The 18858-nt window shown below is 49.1% G+C and overlaps 1 protein-coding gene and 1 long non-coding RNA gene across 11 annotated transcripts; one reads left to right on the top strand and one right to left on the bottom strand.

Moving 5' to 3' along the window:
• Positions 1-432: 432 nt before the first annotated feature.
• Positions 433-8682, bottom strand: PRKAG3 (protein kinase AMP-activated non-catalytic subunit gamma 3). Of its 10 annotated transcripts, none has more exons than XM_070386684.1 (14): positions 8383-8682; positions 7560-7599; positions 6940-7095; positions 6199-6602; positions 5248-5329; positions 4974-5032; positions 4827-4872; positions 4562-4616; positions 4236-4362; positions 3936-4104; positions 2800-2837; positions 2503-2649; positions 1913-2143; positions 433-1330 (listed from the first exon to the last, which is right to left on the bottom strand). In XM_070386684.1, exons 1-13 carry the CDS (start codon positions 8389-8391, stop codon positions 2027-2029), a joined length of 1449 nt encoding a protein of 482 aa, XP_070242785.1. In that variant the 5' UTR covers positions 8392-8682; the 3' UTR covers positions 433-1330; positions 1913-2026. The 10 variants fall into 10 exon arrangements, with proteins under 10 accessions (XP_070242785.1, XP_070242780.1, XP_005889729.1 ...); XM_070386679.1 differs by having other exon boundaries at positions 7560-7617; positions 8383-8514; XM_005889667.3 differs by lacking the exon at positions 8383-8682 and adding an exon at positions 7954-8045.
• Positions 8533-10237, top strand: LOC138991507 (uncharacterized). The gene is made up of 3 exons (XR_011467494.1): positions 8533-8649; positions 8869-9042; positions 9867-10237. It is a non-coding gene; the product is annotated as an uncharacterized lncRNA (long non-coding RNA).
• Positions 10238-18858: the final 8621 nt, after the last annotated feature.

Raw genomic sequence — 18858 nt, 5'->3', positions numbered from 1 at the left:
AAGGGTAGGAAAGCCCTGGGCCCCATGTTTCCCGGGTAGAGGCTAGGAGAACAGGAAAAGTCAGGGTAGACCAGACCACTTGCTGCCTGTCTCAGCAGGTGGGCTTAGGATGGCCCCACAGAGCTTCCTGAAGTCTAGAGGGGTGTGGGACCAGGAGCTAGAGTGTCCTCACACCCCAGCAGGCAGACCCAAAGAAGCTTCATGGTGGGAAGAGAGGGGGCACCTAGCAGGGGCCACGCCCACTGGTGACCAACCAAGGGACAGTCACATGGAAATGGGGATGTTTCAGCAGGTGCTGGCATGGGTGGATGATTGATGGCTGAGGAGCAAAGTCTTACATCCCAAGACTCCCCCATCACTGAACTTAACCCCGAGAAAAGGTGGGAGGGGAACCCCAAATTGACTGAGATTAATTTCTACCACCTGGTGAAATGGAGTTCATAAAAGAAGTTACATTCAGTGTTAGAAAAATTATATGTTTCTTACAGGTTAGAGTTTGGGGTCTGAATTGTACCCAGTACATAAGTAACTAACATTTTCTTTATAATTTTGTTATAAACAAACGATGAAAAAGACATTTCAGTAGAATAACACTCCATAAGCAACAGAAACGCCACTTGCAGAGTTTGTCAATTACAGATTTTCCTTCATGTCTTTGAATTCAGAAAGGATGGCGCGGGGTGGGAGTGGGGGGTTCTTGCCACGAGTTCAGATCAGATGACCATAGCATTTTCTGACTGAAAATGATAAAATTTGAGTTCATGGGCTGTTCGTTTCCTTTTTGTTGTCTCAATGGTTCATCCTCAGTGATCCAAATGCAGGCCCTCCCTGGAGACTGAGAACACTGCTCGATGGTGAGAGCTAAGGCTGAGAATGGAGCGGGAACCCTACTCAAACCGGCAGCTGTACGAAACTGCTGCTCTGTGGGGCCCTGCAGGCAGCCCTGAAATGCAGTGCTCAGGGAGCAGGAGGGCAGTGACAAAGTCGGGAGGAACCGCTAGGGCAGCGTCCATGGGGAAGCACAACTGGGACTCCAGGAGCTGGGGGCTTGACGCCAGGTAATCCAGAAGCGGAGGAATCCAGAGCCCCTGCCTGAACTCCAGAGCCCCTGACTGAGGGCTCCCCACCCCACTGGGGCCAGGTGGGGGAGAGCAGCGTGGGTGGCACAGAGCAGGCAGCCCAGGGGAAATCCTAGTGCTTCTGATTCCAAGAGCTCCGGACTTGACTCAGCTGTTCTCTTTAATTTCATCATTCACGGTAGACCGGGCATTCCTAAGGGCTTCTGGGAGCACAAGCAGGGCAGGGGGCAATTGGGGAGGGCTAGAGAAGCCTGTGAGGGAAAGAGGAAGACTAAATAAGGAGGGGAGGTTGCCTTTCCGATAGGAGAACCTCAGTCTTGCTATCCTTTGCCAAGCAGGTGGAACCTGTGCCCCCACCCTCTGCACCCCCCTGGCAAATGTGCTGCCAGGAAAGAGTGTGAGATCATGTCCAGTGGACTGCGATGATTACTTAGAGAGACAAGCTCTCTCCTTTCAGTCTTAGTTCTTACTGGGTGTGGAAATTCCATTCAGCCCAGGTTTAGTAACTGGCTCTCTCCCAGTAGAAGCCCAAGCAGGCAGAAATTGAACGGTGAGAGGGCAGGTCAATTTTCCCAGGGGCCCCTGAAGTCACATCGCTGCCCTTGCCTTTACTGTGGCCCCTGTCCACCCCTCTTGTGAGGGCCTCCTTCACCTCAGCTGAGAACGGGACAAAGCAGTGGCCCGCAATGAGTCCTGATACTTGCAGCTTTCATGGGGCTGCTCAGCTCCGAGTTGGGCCCCTCCCCTCCTCAGCGGGCCCCAATCTGAGATGTGGGTTCCCCCGGGAGTCTGAGGGGCTGGGAATGAGGTCAGTAGTACAGAGCAGAGCCTACCTGAACAAGAGTGGAACCTACAAAGGGGGTGGGGGAGGGGAAGGCCGAGTCCCCGGCTCCCTTCACTGGCTTCCAGGTGTGGAAGGTGGCCCGAGAGTGAGGACTCCGATGTTCTCAGGCCCCGAGGGCGTCTATGCCAGCAGGGCTGAGCACTAGAGCTTGAAGGATGTCGGAGAGGGACACCACGCCCAGGAGGTGCTGGGTCTCATCCACAAGCACCAGCCGGTGCACCTGTGGGTCCACAGAGGCTCAGTGAGGGGGCGGCGCCATGTGGCTACAGCAGCTGATGAGGTTGATACCAAGAATCAGGGACAACAATTTGACATAACTGGAAGCGCAAGAGTCTGTCTCCTAGTAAACTAGTGTCTCCCAGTTAGCAGGAGCTCTGCCTGCCCTGGGGTGGTCACCGGCTGGGGCCCTTGGCCCGAGGGCCCCAGGGACAGGACCCGTCGCCGGTCAGTGTGGACACCGAGAGCTTGGCCATGTGATGGGAGGATGGGGCAGGTGCCTGATGGATAGAGCAAGCTGGAGCTGCTCATGAGAAGGCTGGCCCCACGTGTTGGGAGCGTGTCTGAAGGGGTGTGGGGTACCTGCTCCCGGGCAATCCGGTCGATGACTTCCCCCAAGGTCTCGTGGGGCTGGCAGGAAAGGACTCCCTCCAGACACAGCGTCCTCCGCCTCAGTGCTTCTCCCACACTTATATCCAGGTGGTTGTACGTTTGTTGGGCTGCCAGGTGCTGGGCAGGGAGGGAGCAGAGCTCTTCATCAGCCCTCAGCCAGACTCCAGCCCCTCAAAGCTCAAGGACCCCCTGGTCATCCCTATCCTCACACCACAGCCTCCCTGTGGCACCCCCAGCGCTTACAATCCATCCCCCCCATGCACTTACAATCACATCAAAGCGGGAGTAGAGGCCCACGACCTGTCCTGCAGGAGTTGGAGGGGCAGGGGGAAAGGTGAGAAAAAGACAGGGGAAAGATTCAGGTCAGAACCAGGATGCTGTGCAAGGGCCTAGCGTGGGCTTTCGGAACGAACTCCTCAACATCCTCCCCACCCCTCCAGGTTGCTGGCTTTATAACGAGGCATCAGGCTGCCACCACCCTGAATCCAGGGATAAAACAGTGTCTCAGAGACGGACACCCGACACCATGCCTCCCGATGTGACGAGATATGAGTATGTGGCATCACTTCTGAGATAGTCTAGCCTCAAATATATAGCCTGAATCTGCATGAGTCTTTAGATCTAATTTTCAATTTATAGGAAACACAGGAACAGAGGACCAATGTAAAGGCCACCTGCAGAAAGCGAGCAGGCAGATCTGTGGAAACGGGACATGCTGCAGAACCCAGGCTTCCCATCATCAACGCCATGAAAATTAAGCAGGGAAGGAACTGTTCTAGAATAAAAGACACTTAAGGGATAAAAGAAGCAAATTCAAAGCATAGACCTTAATTGGATCCTGATTTGAACAAATCAACTGTAAAAAAATAATTATTGGGAAAAACGGGGAAATGAGAGTTAGGATAGGATTTTAGGTAACATTAATACATTATTTGTAATTTTGTCAGGTGATGTAGGAAATATACTTATTTAAGAGATGCAGATGCCAAGTGTTGAGGTGAAATGACATGATTCTATACTTTACTTTACTTCAGCATAAAAAAAAGAGGAAGAACTGGTTATGGCAATGTGTTAATAGTTAATCCAAGTGGATCCATGAGGTTCATTACACAGTGTTCTCTACCATTTTTATACATTTGAAATTTTTCATAATCAAAAATAAAGTAAAACATTTCTTGATAGCCAACTTCATTATGCTATTTTTAACTTTGAAGCAGTTTACAGCTGATTCTCAGAGCAAGAACCTGATGTCTGGCTTAGAGAGGCTAAATAATTGATCCAAGGCTCAAAGCAGGCAGAGACTTCCAGCCCTGACTCCATCCTGGATCTCGAGCTAATGTCACATAGACCCCGGCTCCCCACAGCCCCACCCCAGCCAGAATCCCCATCCTGGGTGCAGGTACCAGCTTCGTTGATCACCGGCAGCGCAGACACGCGCCGGTCCACAAATATGTCCAGCGCGGTGAGGATGGGTGCCGTTTCCAGCACCACGGCCAAGTCTCGGAATGTGCCGATGCCCAGATCTTGGATGGTGCGGTAGAGGAAGGAGGGCCGGGGCAGCAGGGTGCGCTGCTTGGGTTGGAGACAGGTAGGGTTCAGGGTGGAATAGCCCACAGGGGGCTCCCAGCTGCTCCCTCCCAACCCCTAGGGCAGAAGCCTTCTCTGCTCCTCTGGTCGTCCCCTGAAGCTGTGCCCGGGCTCACAAAGATGTGCAGGAACTTGAGAAGCCGTTTGTGTGTGAGGATGTGCAGCACGGCGCCTGAGACTGGGTCCAGGACCGGCAGGCGGTGGATACGGTTCTTGATGAGGGTGTAGACAGCTTCAAACAGGCTGCAGAAGTGGGAGCGATGAAGCTGGGGCTGCCTGGGGAGAGATGCCTTTACCCCAGCCCCGGGGAAGGAGGACAGGGAGCCGAGGCTGCCTTATCTGCAGTCCACCAAGAATGAGCCCATGACTTCAGAACTGAGGAGCTGGCGAGGGGGGTCTGTGCAGGGCAAGGAGGCTCAAGTGATTGTCTGGGGACGCTTACCTGTCACTGGGAGAGATGGAGACCAGAGGCTTAAAGCAGCCTTGAAGGTAGATCTCTGCAGAAAAGCAGAGTCAGGGCAAGGGAGCTGGCCACCCTGTCTCACCCAGCAGCCCCCAGACTATCTCCCCTCCTTTGGGCCCTCTGAGTTCTCTATTACCCTTCCCCTCCCACCTCAAGGAATTGCCCCCTGCCCATCCTCTAACCCGGGTCCTTGGCCCCACACACCCTCTACACAGCCCCTTTGCAGGACCCTTTACCCACTCACCCCTCCAGGTCTCAATCTTGTGTTCTTCAATCTCATAGATCTGGACCTAGAACATCAACAGAACTCCCCAAGTCAGACGTGGGCTTCCTGAACTCCTTCCGCCCCAGTCCAGGTGGGTGCCCCCAGGACCCTGAGCCCACTCCTCACCAGGGGGGACCGGTAATAGCGATGCAGAACCAAGATGAAGTCTGTGATAGTCAGCATCCCTGCGGGGGGTGGGGGAGGGCAGAGAGAGGAGTGGGGTTCACCCTGGACCCTGTGGCAGGAGGCAGGTGAAGGGCTCAGCCCCTTCTCCATCAACTGGTCACAGCTGCCCCACAGATGGGGGTCTCCCAGCCAGCCTGTTCCCCCCAAGCCAGGGCCCTGCCCCAGAGCCCAGCCCCAGAATCGCCCCACAAGGTCCCCCTTTTCCCCTCCTCACCCACGAAGCTCTGCTTCTTGCTGTCCCATAGAGGTGCGGCCCGGACACCATTGGCCACCAGGGCAAAGAAGGCCTTCTTGATCTGAGCCACAGGGAGAACAGTTGAGGGTGAGTTGCTCACCACCCCTCAGAGTCCCCGGTCCTGACCAGGGGCCTCCCAAGGGGCCTTCTCACAGGCCCTCTGCTCCAGGAGCCTGCCTGACACTCGACACGACCCTCGTGGGCACATTTGCTAGAGATAAGGCTGCAGGTGGCCGGGGGCACTAGGTGACCCCTTAACAGGCACACCAGGCTGAAAATGTAGGAGACAAACCCAGTATTTCTACACCAAAGTCCTAAGTGTACAGACGCACACAGGATAATTTGTGCCAATCTAAATACTAGAGGTGTAATTCTCTGATATTTACAAAATATTTTTCTCTAAATATATTTTACATTGACTCATTTTGGCCTCATCTGAGGCAATACTATCCATACGTGCTGGTTGTAGCTTTGTAACACACATCAAAATAAATACAAAGCTACTAAATTAAATATTTTTGCTCATATACCGCTAGAATCAAAATGATATACCTTGTTTCTACCCTACACTACATCCTGCTCTTCGATACACAGCAAGAAGAAAATGCTTTCTATACAATTCGGGGTGTGAAAAATGCTCCCAGTCATCCTGGATTGGCCCAGGAGTCCTCTGAAACTTGTAGGGTAAAGCAGGCATTCCTGTCCCCATTTTAGAGATGAGTGAAGTAAAAAGACCGACCCCAAACCCTATAGATACTGAGTTGTAGAGCTGAGATGACAATTAGGGGGTGCACACAGAGAGCAAAAGCTCCCCTCCCCCGGTCCCCGTGGTGCCAAGAAGGAGTTCTGGAAGGGATGTGTAGCCGGGCAGGGCTGGCAGGGGATCCTGGGGGCTGTGAGTATGCAGGTGGGGCAGAGCGGTGGCCTTACCTGTAGCATGGTGTCGAAGATGACCAGCTTGGAGCTGGTTGCCATGGCATCGTAGCAGGTGTGCTCCTGCATGAAGTGCATGTAGACCTGAGCCCCTGGCTTCCGCAGCTCATCGTCCCAGCCGAGCCTGAGCACCGGCACCTGCGGGGACGGGCACTGGGCCGGCCTCTCTTCCACCAGGCCGAGCTCATCCCCCCATGCTGCTGGGGCTGAGAACTCTATGCCCTGATCCAGATCGTCTGTGCTGGAGCCGGAAGCGGAGGCTGTACAGTCAGCGGGGAGGCTGTCTCGCTCTGTTGTGGGGGTGCCCACCGCGGACAAGGGAGTGGCTTGGGCCAAGGGTGTGGCCTTGGGGAATGTGGCCTCCAGCCCGGTGGACTCAGCAGCTGCCCTGGACTGGGGACCTGTTCAAGGGGAGAGGACAGTAACTCCATCTTCCAAAGCATGTTCCCATCTGTTGTCTCCCTTCATCCTCAGAGCAGTGTGGGAAGCCTGGATGCTGAGGTCCCCATTTTGCGAGTGAGAGAGCTGAGAAAGTCACACCAGAGGGTGGCTATGTCCTGAGCTGGCCTTGCTGGGCCCCTGGATCAGCATTGCAGTTGCCCTCTCTCATGTGGGGAAACTGAGGCCACAGAATGTCATGCGTTGTGTTATGGAGGGATCCAGGGCAAGGCCAGCTTCAGTCTCGGGGACTTCCCACTGCCCCCAGTCCCATTTCCCCAGAACTGGCCGTGGCCTCACCTCCCTCCAGGCCTGGCAGCTCCCTTTCCTCTACATCCTCCTGGCTTTTCCATCTTGAGACCTTGGTCCTCTGTTCCCCAAGGCTTATTTCTGCGCTGGTGGTCATGGCTGGTGATGGCCATGAAGTGCTGTCTCCTTGCTCTAGGAAGCTCATCTCTGGAAGGGGGAATGGGGCCTGTTTGGTTAATGGGGAGTAACATAGTAATACAACTGAAATGTTATTAACAATAATATTCAATATTTGCAAACGTCCAAAGGTCTTTTCCTCCAATGTATTTCTCATTCAAACCTCATAGCAAGCAACTTATAGTATCATCCCTATTTTCCTAACAAGGGACCTGAGATCAGAGAGGTTAAGCAATTTGCCACAGATCACACAGCTAACATGTGATCAAGTCAGGAGGCTCCAAATCTTCAGACTCTAGATCCACCCCACTCCTTTCTTCTTCTGAAAGAGGAAGGAGGCGAGAGGGCAAAGGAGGAAGAAGAAGCAAGTATGAACAAAGAAGGAAAAGGAGAAGCCAGGCTAGTGGGGTGGGGGAGATTGGGAGCCTAGAGATGTGGGAGGAAAGGAAGTGGAAGACGAGGCTGGGCCCATGAGGAGGGGCAGCCCCACCTACCTTGATGCTCGGGTCCCCCAAAGCTGCTCCAGGAGGGGGTCTGTGTGGAGAAGAGTGACTGAAGAGGTGGGGAGAACATCCTACACTCAGAACCACAGGAGCTGCCCTTCCCACCACACACACCCCCACAGACACACATAAACACATTCAACCCACCCAGACACTTACATACACTCAGAAACTCGCATATTCAACCCTCCCCAGACACACGCACGAGCACACAGACTCACACCAGGAATGTACACATGCAGACAGCCTCCTGCTCCTATACACAGAGAAAATCGTGGTCAAACACACCCAAATGCACGCACACATGCACATAGCCATGCGGCAGGGTGCTCTCAGCCCTGTGGCCTCAGCTGCCCCAGCTCCCGGCCCCCCGGGACCCCAGTACCCCACACAGTGCGTGCTCCAGCTCGGCGGGCTCCATGAGCGAGTGCGCAACACTGTATCTGGGCAGCACTATTCTGGGCCCGGCCCCTGGCACCCTGCCCTCCCGGATCGGGTTCTCTCTGATTGGGTGTCAGGCACTGGGGAGGAAGGGGTCCACCCCGCTGCTGCTCCAGCCCTGAAGCCGGGGGGCTGCTGGGGAGGTGAGGGGAGGGGTGCACATGGAATCCTGATGCCTGGTTCTGTCTGCCTCCTGGGTGTCCGATGATGGGAGAGAAGGACCCTGCTGTGGGGGGAGGGTGGGCACTGGGGTGGGAGGAGGGGGTCTCTCAGAGCCCTGGGGTTTCTTCTCTGAGAGCCCTTCTCATCTTTGTCAGGTGCCAAAGGAGGGAAAACAGAGGCAGTTGAGCTGAACTCTCTTCCTTGTACAAACCTGGGTCATTGGTGGTGCTGGAATTAGAAAGGGCAGGTTGCAGCCGGCTGGCAGGTTGGGGCTAAGAGGTTTGTGGGTGGTACTGGGAGAATGGCCAGTGTGTGTCCAGATGTCACCATTCGAGCCCCAGGGGCCCGTTCTTCTCTAGGTGGAGGAGCTGGAACTGGACGGTTCAGGCAGGTGGGGAGTCCTGAGAATCACCTTGACGGCGTGTGGTGGGCTTGCACTTGTCTCCAGTGTGACAGACACCTGTTTGTGCCTGTGGAGGTAGGTCCAGGTGTGCAGGAGCCACTGTCCCCTCATGCCACTGTGTGTGTTGTTCCTGTGTCTCCTGGAGCCAACAGGATCCCAGCTGGCTCTGGTGGCTGCCCACCCCCCACCTTCCTTAGCATTCCTGGGGCCTGAGTCAGTGTCCAAATTGGGAATGCTGACCCAGCTGCTCCAGCTCTCCTCTCTGCCCCCCTCCCCTTCCTCTTCTCTTTCCAGCCTCTTCCATCCCCGTCTCACCATGGAGTGAATGGATGCTCCATAATGGGTTATTGGATTTCTTGCTGAGTTAGTGAGTGTATTTCCCATCACCCCTCAAAGCCCCTGTACTGCCTACGGGGATGGTGGAGGAGAACAAAGCCAGGAAGAGGCCGGCCTGCCATGTGTGTCTTGGTCAGTACTGGGGCTGGATGCAGTTCCCCTTCTGCAGGGCCCCTGAGGCTTGTTCCTGTCTGGTCCCAGATGATGGAATAGCAGAGGCACAGCCAATGGGACATTTCAAATGGGGGAAAGGTCACGTAGACCATCCCTGGAGATAGATAGTGTCTAGGTCCTGTAAAGCCCCGTCCCCTTATTCTCTGGACACCTTCACAGCCAAGCCACATATAGAACATGTGCAGCTCACACCACTGCCTTCTCCCGCAATACCTCATTCTCCCCTTTACCTCAGACATATTTCACCTGCAAGACCAGAAGCAGGGGCTCCTCTTCCAATAAAGTCTCCCTTGATTGCATCACCCTTATTGTGGTTGTTCAGTCGCTCAGTCGCTCAGTCGCTCAGTCACTTAGTCGTGTCCGACTCTTTGCGATTCCATGGACTGCAGCACACCTGGCTTCCCTGTCCTTCACCATCTCCAGGAGTGGTAGTTTGCTCAATCACCCTCATTGCACTGATGCTATAGCCATGCTCTGTGTGCACATCTCAGTGTACACTGGGCTGGCACTCACATAATTATTCACGTGTGAATGTCTTTTATCTCTTAGTAAACACTGGGTACCTTGATGACCATACTATGTTGGTTGGATGTGAGGGAAAATCTGTTTTGGGGTCAGATTGACCTTGTTAAAATTCTTGTTCTGCCATTTGACCTTGGAAAGCATTGCTTGTTCTCTCTGAGCGTGTTTCCGCGAATGTAAAATGAGGATAAAAACATTCTGTGCCAGACACTGCCAGTTGCCTCCTAATAACTCTTTCTCTCTTCTTGCTTTTGTAATAGAATCACTTGAATTTTAACTGGAATGGCTCCCTATAACAAAGACCTAAATTCCCAGCTCTTGCAGTTAAATCTGGCCTTGAGACTTAATTTGACCAATGTGAGTGGTAGTGATGGGAGCAACTTCTGGATCTGGACTTAAAAGAACGAGCACAAGTTCCTTTCCTCCTCTGATGGCTGGAATGTTAATGTGATGGCAGGAGCTAGAGCAGCTATCTCACAGCCAAGATGGAAAATGCTTGTTCAAGGTTTCAGAGTCACCCTTCCAGGTTTAGACTGTCTGGAGACTACAACACTAGAGAAGTAAACTCCTTTGTTTAAATCATCCTTAAATTGACTCTTTGTTATATCAACCAAACATGTATCCTAACTAATGCAAAATCTGATATCTGGAAATGACACTGCTTTAAAAGTCTAAAATAAGTGGCATTGGTTTGGAAATTGGACTTCAGGTAGCAAAGAAAACTATTGCATGCTGGTAAGCTGGTGACCATTGTTATGTTACAGCAACACATATGATCTGTCATCTATGATGCCTTGAAAGGTCATCATATGCTAACAGAGCCTGTAGCTCATGGAAACTGGTATGTATTGGCTTCTGCTGGCTGCTACAGGCAAGGTCTTATAAGAGAAATGCACTCAGGCAGTGAGTTGTAAGTGGTGGCTTGAAAGAGGCAACCTTAGCAAGGGTTACAAACCTTTCTTGAGTGCACCCAATTCTGTAGATAATGGAAACCAGTCCCATGGGCAAAACAGGAAAGTTCCCTGGTGGCTCAGACAGTAAAGAATCTGCCTGCAATGCAGGAGACCCAGGTTCACTCTCTGGGTTGGGAACCCCATCCCCTGGAGAAGGGAATGGCAAACTCACTCCAGTATTCTTACCTGGAGAATTCCATGGACAGAGGAGCCTGGTGGGCTACAGTCCACGGGGTTACAAAGAGTAGGACATGACTGAGTGACTAACACTTTACAACCGAGCATATTTTTTTGACAACCTCAAGGTAGCCACCAGCAGTTCAAGAGAGAATGGGAAGAATGCCAAGTCCAGAATAATCAAGCAGGAAAATGAGAACTTTGGCTCTGGTTACACAAATATGAAGTCAATCAGAAGCCTTGGGAGATTTTAAGGGTGTAACATTGGCAGAGAAACTATAAGCCTGGTCAGCAAAGACTGGTTTGCTCCTCCACCCACCCAGTTGTCCCTAGCCCTCAAAATCTGCACCAGCAGAAAGAGTGCTGTGTAAGGTCCGCAAGGACGGCCATGTTCACCAGCAGCCTAGGGGATGTCGCGTGAGAAATAACTTCCAAGAGGCAATGGCAGAAGCCACTGGGAGAGTAGAAAGCTTCGCTCCCGGAGAGCAGGACCAGCAGTGGCTGGATGAGCCGCCCTGGAACCGACTCCTCTGTGGGGAAGCCATGCTGCAATTCCTGTCCAGCTGGATTTAGTTATCACTAAAGATCAGGTGACTGCTGGCTGTTTGCCATTCTTCGTGTTCTGGAGTTTATTGTTCCTCCTCTACTGTTACCCTGGGGAGGGGGAGGGCCAGATTACCTGCCTTTTGGTTCACAGGGCTCTAGACTCTGAGGATCCCATCCATACCCAGGGCCCTCACATATTCTGAGTTCTGAGCTGGAGCTGAGTCTAGATGGAACTCTGCCTTGCCTCTCTTCATTGTTATTATTGTTCAGCCTCCCAGTCATGTCCAATTCTTTGCAACTCCATGGACTGCAGCACACCAGGCCTCCCTGTCCCTCACCATCTTCCGGAGTTTGCCCAAGTTCATGCTCATTGCATTTGTAATGGCCTCGACTCTGGTGGCTCGGATGGTAAAGAATCTGGCTCTCTTCAGAAGGTGCTAAATGCAAGGTAGGGTGAGGAGTGGCCCAGTATGGGCTCTGGCAAAGCAATAGTTATTTTCCCCTTCTTCTTCCTCTACTGCTAATTCCCCACAATTTTAATGAAGTGCAGGATTATATTTCCCAGCTTTCTTTGCAGATAGCATGGCCATGTGACTAAGTTTGACCAATGGGATCCACACAGCAACGTTATCTGCAACCTCTAAGGATGCCCTCAGGAGGAAGGAGCAGATTTTCCTCCTCCTACTGACTGGAATTATGATATGATGGTGGGAGCTGGATTGGTCATTTCAACTCGTCGGTGGAAGGTTGAAAATAATAGAATTGAGATTGAAAATAATAGAATCTCATCCACTCCCCATCTCTGAACTGTTATGTTATAAAAAGAAATAAACATCTATCTTGTTTAAGACACTAATCAATAGAAACTTTGCTACAGCAGCCAAGCCTCTGTATGACTAATGTATTTACATGGCAGGATCGGGGTAGGGTGAGAAATTACAAGTGTATATAATGATGCTTCATATGTATGCAGTGCTAAAGATCTGCCAGACACTGCAAAACACGTTGTGGGCAGTATCCCAGGCAGTCCCTCACAACCCTATGTGGTGAATGCTTCACTGCTATGATTCTACAGATCACACGATCAAGGCACAAGGGATTAAGTAACTTGATCAAAATCTCAGAGCTAGAGAGATGAAAGTAAAAGTTGCTCAGTCATGTCCGACTCATTGAGACTCCATGAACTATACAGTCTATGAAATTCTCCAGGCCAGAATACTGGAGTGGGTAGCACTTCCCTTCTCCAGGAGATCTTCCCAAACCATGGGTGGTCTCCCACATTCCAGGTAGATTCTTTACCAGCTGAGGGAAGCCCAAGACTTTGCCCAGGGTCAAACCCAGTGTTTCTGAACTAGCATCACACTCTCAGCCACTAAGCGTAATATAAACGAAGCACAGGCCTGGCATGTAATATATGCTCAGTAAGTGGTTACTATAATTACTACCTCACTACCTGCTTCCAGTCCCCCTAACTCTCTAGCTACAGGGTTCTGAAAGCAGGTAGGCTGGGGGTGGGAGAGGGTGGGGGGGGTCTCTGACTCTCCAATAGTCATCTCATGGTGGCACCGAGGTTGGGATGGAAAAGGGCCAGGCTGGGGCACACACTAGCACTGCCCAACACTAAAATCATAGTGATTTTCCAGTTGTGAAAAAGGAGCTCCCACACCTGCTCTTGCAGCCAGCCCAGCCCCACCCATCCTCTTCGGCTGGGCGAATCAGCAGAAGGTACTGGCTTTGGTTGGGAAATAAATACTCCTTGGGTGTTAGAGTTTAGTCTCTGGTAATGGTATCATATTTCTTGAAACCCTCCTTCTCGGCTCCATCTCAAAACTGGGGGTAATAAGGACACTGCCCTCTGACCCTATGGGGAAATTGGCCACCATCTCTGAATTGCTGATTTGTCTGGGACATGAGGTTGGGATCCTGTTTAAGTGTTATTTTTATATCAGAAGGAGTAAAGCAGCTGGAGGGGGTCAAGAGAATAGCCTGGATGAGACCATTACTGATAAATCACAGATGGGGTCCCCTGTGCCAGAGTGGTTGGGAGGCTGTGAGAGCAACCTTTATGCCAGTCACCCAGACCCCAGCTCCTGTCCTGTCTGTGTGTAGCTGAAACCAAGCAGCGTCTGTGCCAGTGTCCCAGGGACCTGGACTGAACCAGCACCTTGCTACTACAATTTAGTCAGCCCCGCAGGCCCCATTACTGGGCCTTTTTCTGTCAACTGTTGGAGATTGAAATGGACAGATGGTGCTTTTGTCTACCCAGGATCCATTTCACCCTTCTTTTGGCAACCCCCCAAGTTTTCCTTCAGGGGACCACATTTCCTCCAATCTCAGAGCATCTGAATCTCAGAGGAGCTCACCCATCAGTTCCAGGAAGTATACAGCTGACTCAGACTTAGCCAATGAGCACATCAGATTCCCCTGACCACAGTGAAGGGATATGGACCGAATTAGCCCAATAGAAGTGAACCCTGGGACTTCTGCTACAGGTAATGGGGACTCTTTCCCACTGGGTTTGGAGCTATGAGGATGTATGTGTGGAGATTCTGCTACCACACAGAGCAGAGCTGCTTGAAAATGAAGACAAAAAAGAGAGTAAAAGAACCACGATATAATAAGAAAGATCAGGTCCTCTTGACATTCATTGAGCCCCTGGATCAAACTGTACCTGAAGACTTTATACTGTTTTTTTTTTTCTTCTGTTACATTAACCAATGGAATCTTTTTGCTGTTTTTTTTTTTTTTTTAATGCAGTTTGAACTGAGTCTTCTGCCACCTGCAGCTGAAACAGCCCCGATACCAGATTTAACAAAGAAACAACCCCGAGACACTTGCAAAAGCTTCTGGGCGTGATGTTTATTCACTACACTTTCCCAAGAAAAGAGCACATTTGAAAACACAATTAGAATGATCAACAAGATGTCAGGGGATAGCAGGCTAAAAGTTACTTTGATAAAATGCAGTAAAAGAAGAATTGGAATGGGACAAAGTTAGAGAAGGAAGGCCTCATAGAGAATATGAGTTTGAACATAGCAATAATAATCATGACAACAGCAACTGTTTGCTGAACCCTAACTATGGACTAGGCACCAAGTTAAGCAGTTGACATATGTGAAGGGATAATATTTTGAAATAATATCCAAATTGAGGGGTACTTCTTTCTCCCCAATAGTCATTTGCCCATTTGAGTTTCTCTGCTTATAGTCTCAAGGAAGAAATGATTGCTTTTGAGTTTCCAAAGTGATTTAGTCTTCTGGGAATACCTTTGGCTTAAACAAAAGATTTGAGAGCTTTGACAGGCTAGGTTATTGAGAAAACATATTCCACTAAAAACACCTAGTGAATAAAGAGCATCTTCTTAAAAGCATGGAAAAAATAAGATAGTAAAGATTAGGCCCAACTGAAAGGAAAACAGGCACACAGAGAAGTTAGTGAGAAAAGAGGTGGCTTTGCTCTAGGGCAGAGGTCCGAAAACTCTGGGATCTAATACCTGATAATCAAAGTGGAGCTGATGTAATAATAACAGAAATAAAGTGCACAATACATGTAAAGTGCTTGAATCAGCCCCAAACCATCCCTTACCAACCCGGGTCCATGGAAGAACTGTCTTCTATGAAACTGGCCCCCGGTGCCAAAAAGGTTGGGAACCGCTGCTCTAGAGCATCTGCCAATTCTAGCAAGAGCCATATGGGGTTATGGAGGCCAAGGACTCATACAAGTTGGGAGTATGTTGGAGATACCATCTATTAAAAAACTGGGGTCTCAAAAAACCACATCTTCTACGTGAATTCCAGAAGCAAGCTAACTCTTACACAGGTTGGCAGTCATTGTCTTCCCCATCTGAGTGGTTCAGGGAGTGTCAAGGTTCAAATTTGCTTTAAGGTACGGTAAGGTCAGTAATGACCGCAAGGCCTGGCAGAAGCAAACAACAAATGTTCTCTGGAAAAAGTTATCTCTTCCAAAGCCACAAATAATTTCAACAACATCCAGCACATAGTTGAAAATAATTAGATATACAAGGAAACTAGGAATTATGAACAAGAGCCAGCATAAAATACACATAGCAGGAATAAACCCAGAAGAATTTCAGAAACTGGAATTACAGACACTTTATTTATAACAAATGTTTCTTTAATAAAATAGGAGACAAGTTTGAAAAAGCCTGGAGCAAATGCAAAGCTATAAAAAGCAGAAGACTTTTTTTTTTTTTTTAAGCAGGGACTTTCCTGGTGGTCCAGTGGTTAAGAATCTACCTACCAATGCAGGAGACACAGGTTCGATCCTTGGTCCAGGAAGAGTCCTCATGCTGCAGGTCAACTAGGCTTGTACCACAACTACTGAGCTTGGGCCTTAGAGCCCGTGCTTCTCAACAGGAGAAGCCACCGTAATGAGAAGCTCACGCACTGTAACCAGAGAGTAGCCCCTGCTCACCGCAACTAGAGAAAGCCTGCCCGCAGCCATAAAGATTAAATAAATAAGATAAAAATGTAGAAAGTTATTAAAAAAAATTTTTTTTTAAGCATATAGGAACTTCCCTGGTGGCTGAGTGGCTAAGACTCTGAATTCCCAGTGCAGGGGGCCCAGGTTTGATCCCTGGTCAAGGAACTGGATCCCACGTGCCACAACTAAAGATTCGATGTGCTGCAATTAAGACCTGGAGCAGCCAAATAAATAAATAATTTTTTTTAAAAAGCACATAGAACTAGAAATGAATGAGAAATACACAAATGAAAGCAAAAACTTAATAAATAAAAGCAGCTTGAAGAGAAAACTGAATTTTGGGTCAGGATTTACCCACAGTGTAATACAGAAAGCTTAAAATTTTGTAAAAATACATATGAAAGAGAGTGAGAGGCATGAGGTTAAGTTGAAAAGCCTACAATATACTTAATAGAATCTCAGAAGGTGAGTAGAGAAAGAAAGGGGTAAAAGTGCTTTTTGAAGAGATTAGTTGATATTTTCTGGAACTGATAAATGATAATCATCACTAGATTGGAAAAGCCTATGAATCCCAAAGAGGATAAATGAAAGAAACCCACATGTAGAAACATCATAATGAGAACTGCAGAAAATCAAAGACAAAGAGAAAAAATGTGAAAAAAATTACAGTCTAATAGTTGACTTCTTGGTAGAAAATGGAAACCCAGAACTGAGTATAGTACCTTCAGAGTGCTGAAAGAAAGTAACTTCCAACTTACAATTTTATACAAAGAGAAAATTTATAAGGAAGAGAAAAAAAAAATTTATGACAAGCAAAAACAGAGAGTTCATCTCAGGAAAGGAAATTTCTAAAGAATGTGCTTCAGAAAGAAAGTGATCCCATATGTTAGATATGAGAAATAACAAGGAAAATGGTTTTTAAAAAATAGATAAATCTAAATGAATCATAACTGTAGAAAACCACATTAAGCTTAAGAATTATAATGTCCTGTGAGATTAGAATTAAAATACTGCCAACCATAGCATACAAATCAGAGGTGGTGAAAATGGAGTATATGAAGTATTTGAAAATCTCTGTGTTATCTGGGAAGAGGAAAAAGTTTTGATTAACTTTCAATTTTTTTTTATTAATCATGCATACTGTAATGTCTAGGAAAAGCCCTAAAAGAACAGAAACAGAGCTAGCAAATAAAAGAAGGAAGAAAGGGGAGAGAAAGAAACAACAGAACAAATGGAACAAATAGTACCTCTGAAGGATTTCAGAAGATAAATATGAAACAGAGTGACTTCTGTAGCCCCAAGAGGAGGTAAAGATCTCGTGGTTTGGCAGGAAGAGAAGAGTTAGATGGGAAGCAAGGGTGAGCAGCTGTGGGTCCCTGAAGAGGGACAGCCTATCTTTTGCCTCCTACCTGTACCCCCTAACCCCTCACCCTGGCTAGTGTGTTAGGTATTTGAGAGCAGAGGTGGCCTATGCTCAATTCCGAGATAAAATCCAAAGTAGGAAGTGTCACATGGTGTTATGTGGGGAGAGGGGCCCTTAGGTCACTTTACAGAGTTTCCCCAAAGCCAGCATGGTAAGAGGAGCATTCCTTGGATTCTAGCACCCAAAAGCACTGCAGGAGGCCAAGCTGTTGAAAGTCACATGACTTTGATCCAGTCTAACATCCGCATGGCAAGAGTGTTTACTGCGAGACCAAGAGTGGGACAGAAACGGAGAGAGAGAGAGAGACAGAGACAGAAGATGGGAAGGAGGAACAGCATGACAGCAACCTATATGGTCCATCAGCTAAGGACCATGTGGTGTGATGGATGCCTCTGTGGGTGCCCAGGTGGACAGCTGATGACTGAGAGCCCGAATACCTACTCTGGCATTCCAACCTCAGCTTCATGTAAGTACTCAGAAACTTAGACGCAAACACAGGAGAGTTGAGGAGACCCTGATTTCATTGAGATTAAATTTCTCAGACGGCAGGCTGTAGCAGTATCAGGCACAAATCATAGAAAACTCCATTCAAATTGGTTTAAACCAGATGGAGATTTTCTGGTTCACTTAACAGGGCGTCCAGGGGCAAACTGGGCTTCCAGGGATCTTGACCCAGTGGCTTGGATATACTTGGATATACTTCCCCTTGATCGTCTTAGTCGTGGTTTCCTCTGGCGCCAGCTTCAACTACTGAGGTGGTAGCAGCAGTTTTGAACTCCTTATCAATGCCCAACCACACCCAGAAGAAAAGAGACCATCTTTTCCTGTACTTTCTTTTAAGAGAAGGAAATACCTTCCAAAAAACCTCCGCAAACTTCTGTTTGTATCCTATTGGCCCAAAGTGAGCCATGTACTTATTCTAGAACCAATCCCTATCACCAGAAGAACACAACTGACGTAAGACTCAGTTTAGTTCAGTTCAGTCACTCAGTCATGTCTGACTCTTTGTGACCCCATGGACTGCAGCATGCCAGGCTTCCCTGTCCATCATGAACTCCCAGAGCTTGCTCAAACTCATGTCCTTTGAGTCAGTGATGCCATCCAACCATCTCACCCTCTATTGTCCCCTTCTCCTCCTGCCTTCAATCTTTCCCAGCATCAGGGCCTTTTCCAGTGAGTCAGTCCTTTGCATCAGGTAGCCAAAGTATTAGAGCTTCAGCTTCAGTCCTTCCAGTGAATATTCAGGACTGATTTCCTTTAGGATAGACTAGTTGGATCTCCTTGCAGTCCAAGGGGCTTGCAAGAGTCTTCTCCAACACCACAGTTCAAAAGCATCAATTCTTTGGCGCTCAGCTTTCTTTATAGTCCAACTCTCATATCCATACATGACTACTGGAAAAACCATACCTTTGACTAGACGGACCTTTGTCGGCAAAGTAATGTAAGACTAATTGAGATTCATCCTCGACTGAGGTCAATCCTCCTAGTGGCATGGCTGCTACAAAAGAAGGAGGAATAGAATGGATTCACAGGAAGACCACAACTACGGTCCTCCCCTTTAGCTGCCCAGTATTCACACTCATCCTCCATTCTTCATTACACACACTTCAGAAACGCCCATACCTAATGAAATGTGCTCCGGCCTTACTGAAAAAAGCACCATCCAAACTTCATCTCACTATGTATCCAGGTGCAAACCCAGCATTCTGG

Source organism: Bos mutus, chromosome 2, assembly GCF_027580195.1.
Source record: "Bos mutus isolate GX-2022 chromosome 2, NWIPB_WYAK_1.1, whole genome shotgun sequence".
NCBI lineage: Eukaryota > Metazoa > Chordata > Mammalia > Artiodactyla > Bovidae > Bos > Bos mutus.
The sequence above is the reverse complement of the archived record's forward strand: the minus strand, read 5'-3'. Positions and strand labels throughout refer to the sequence as shown.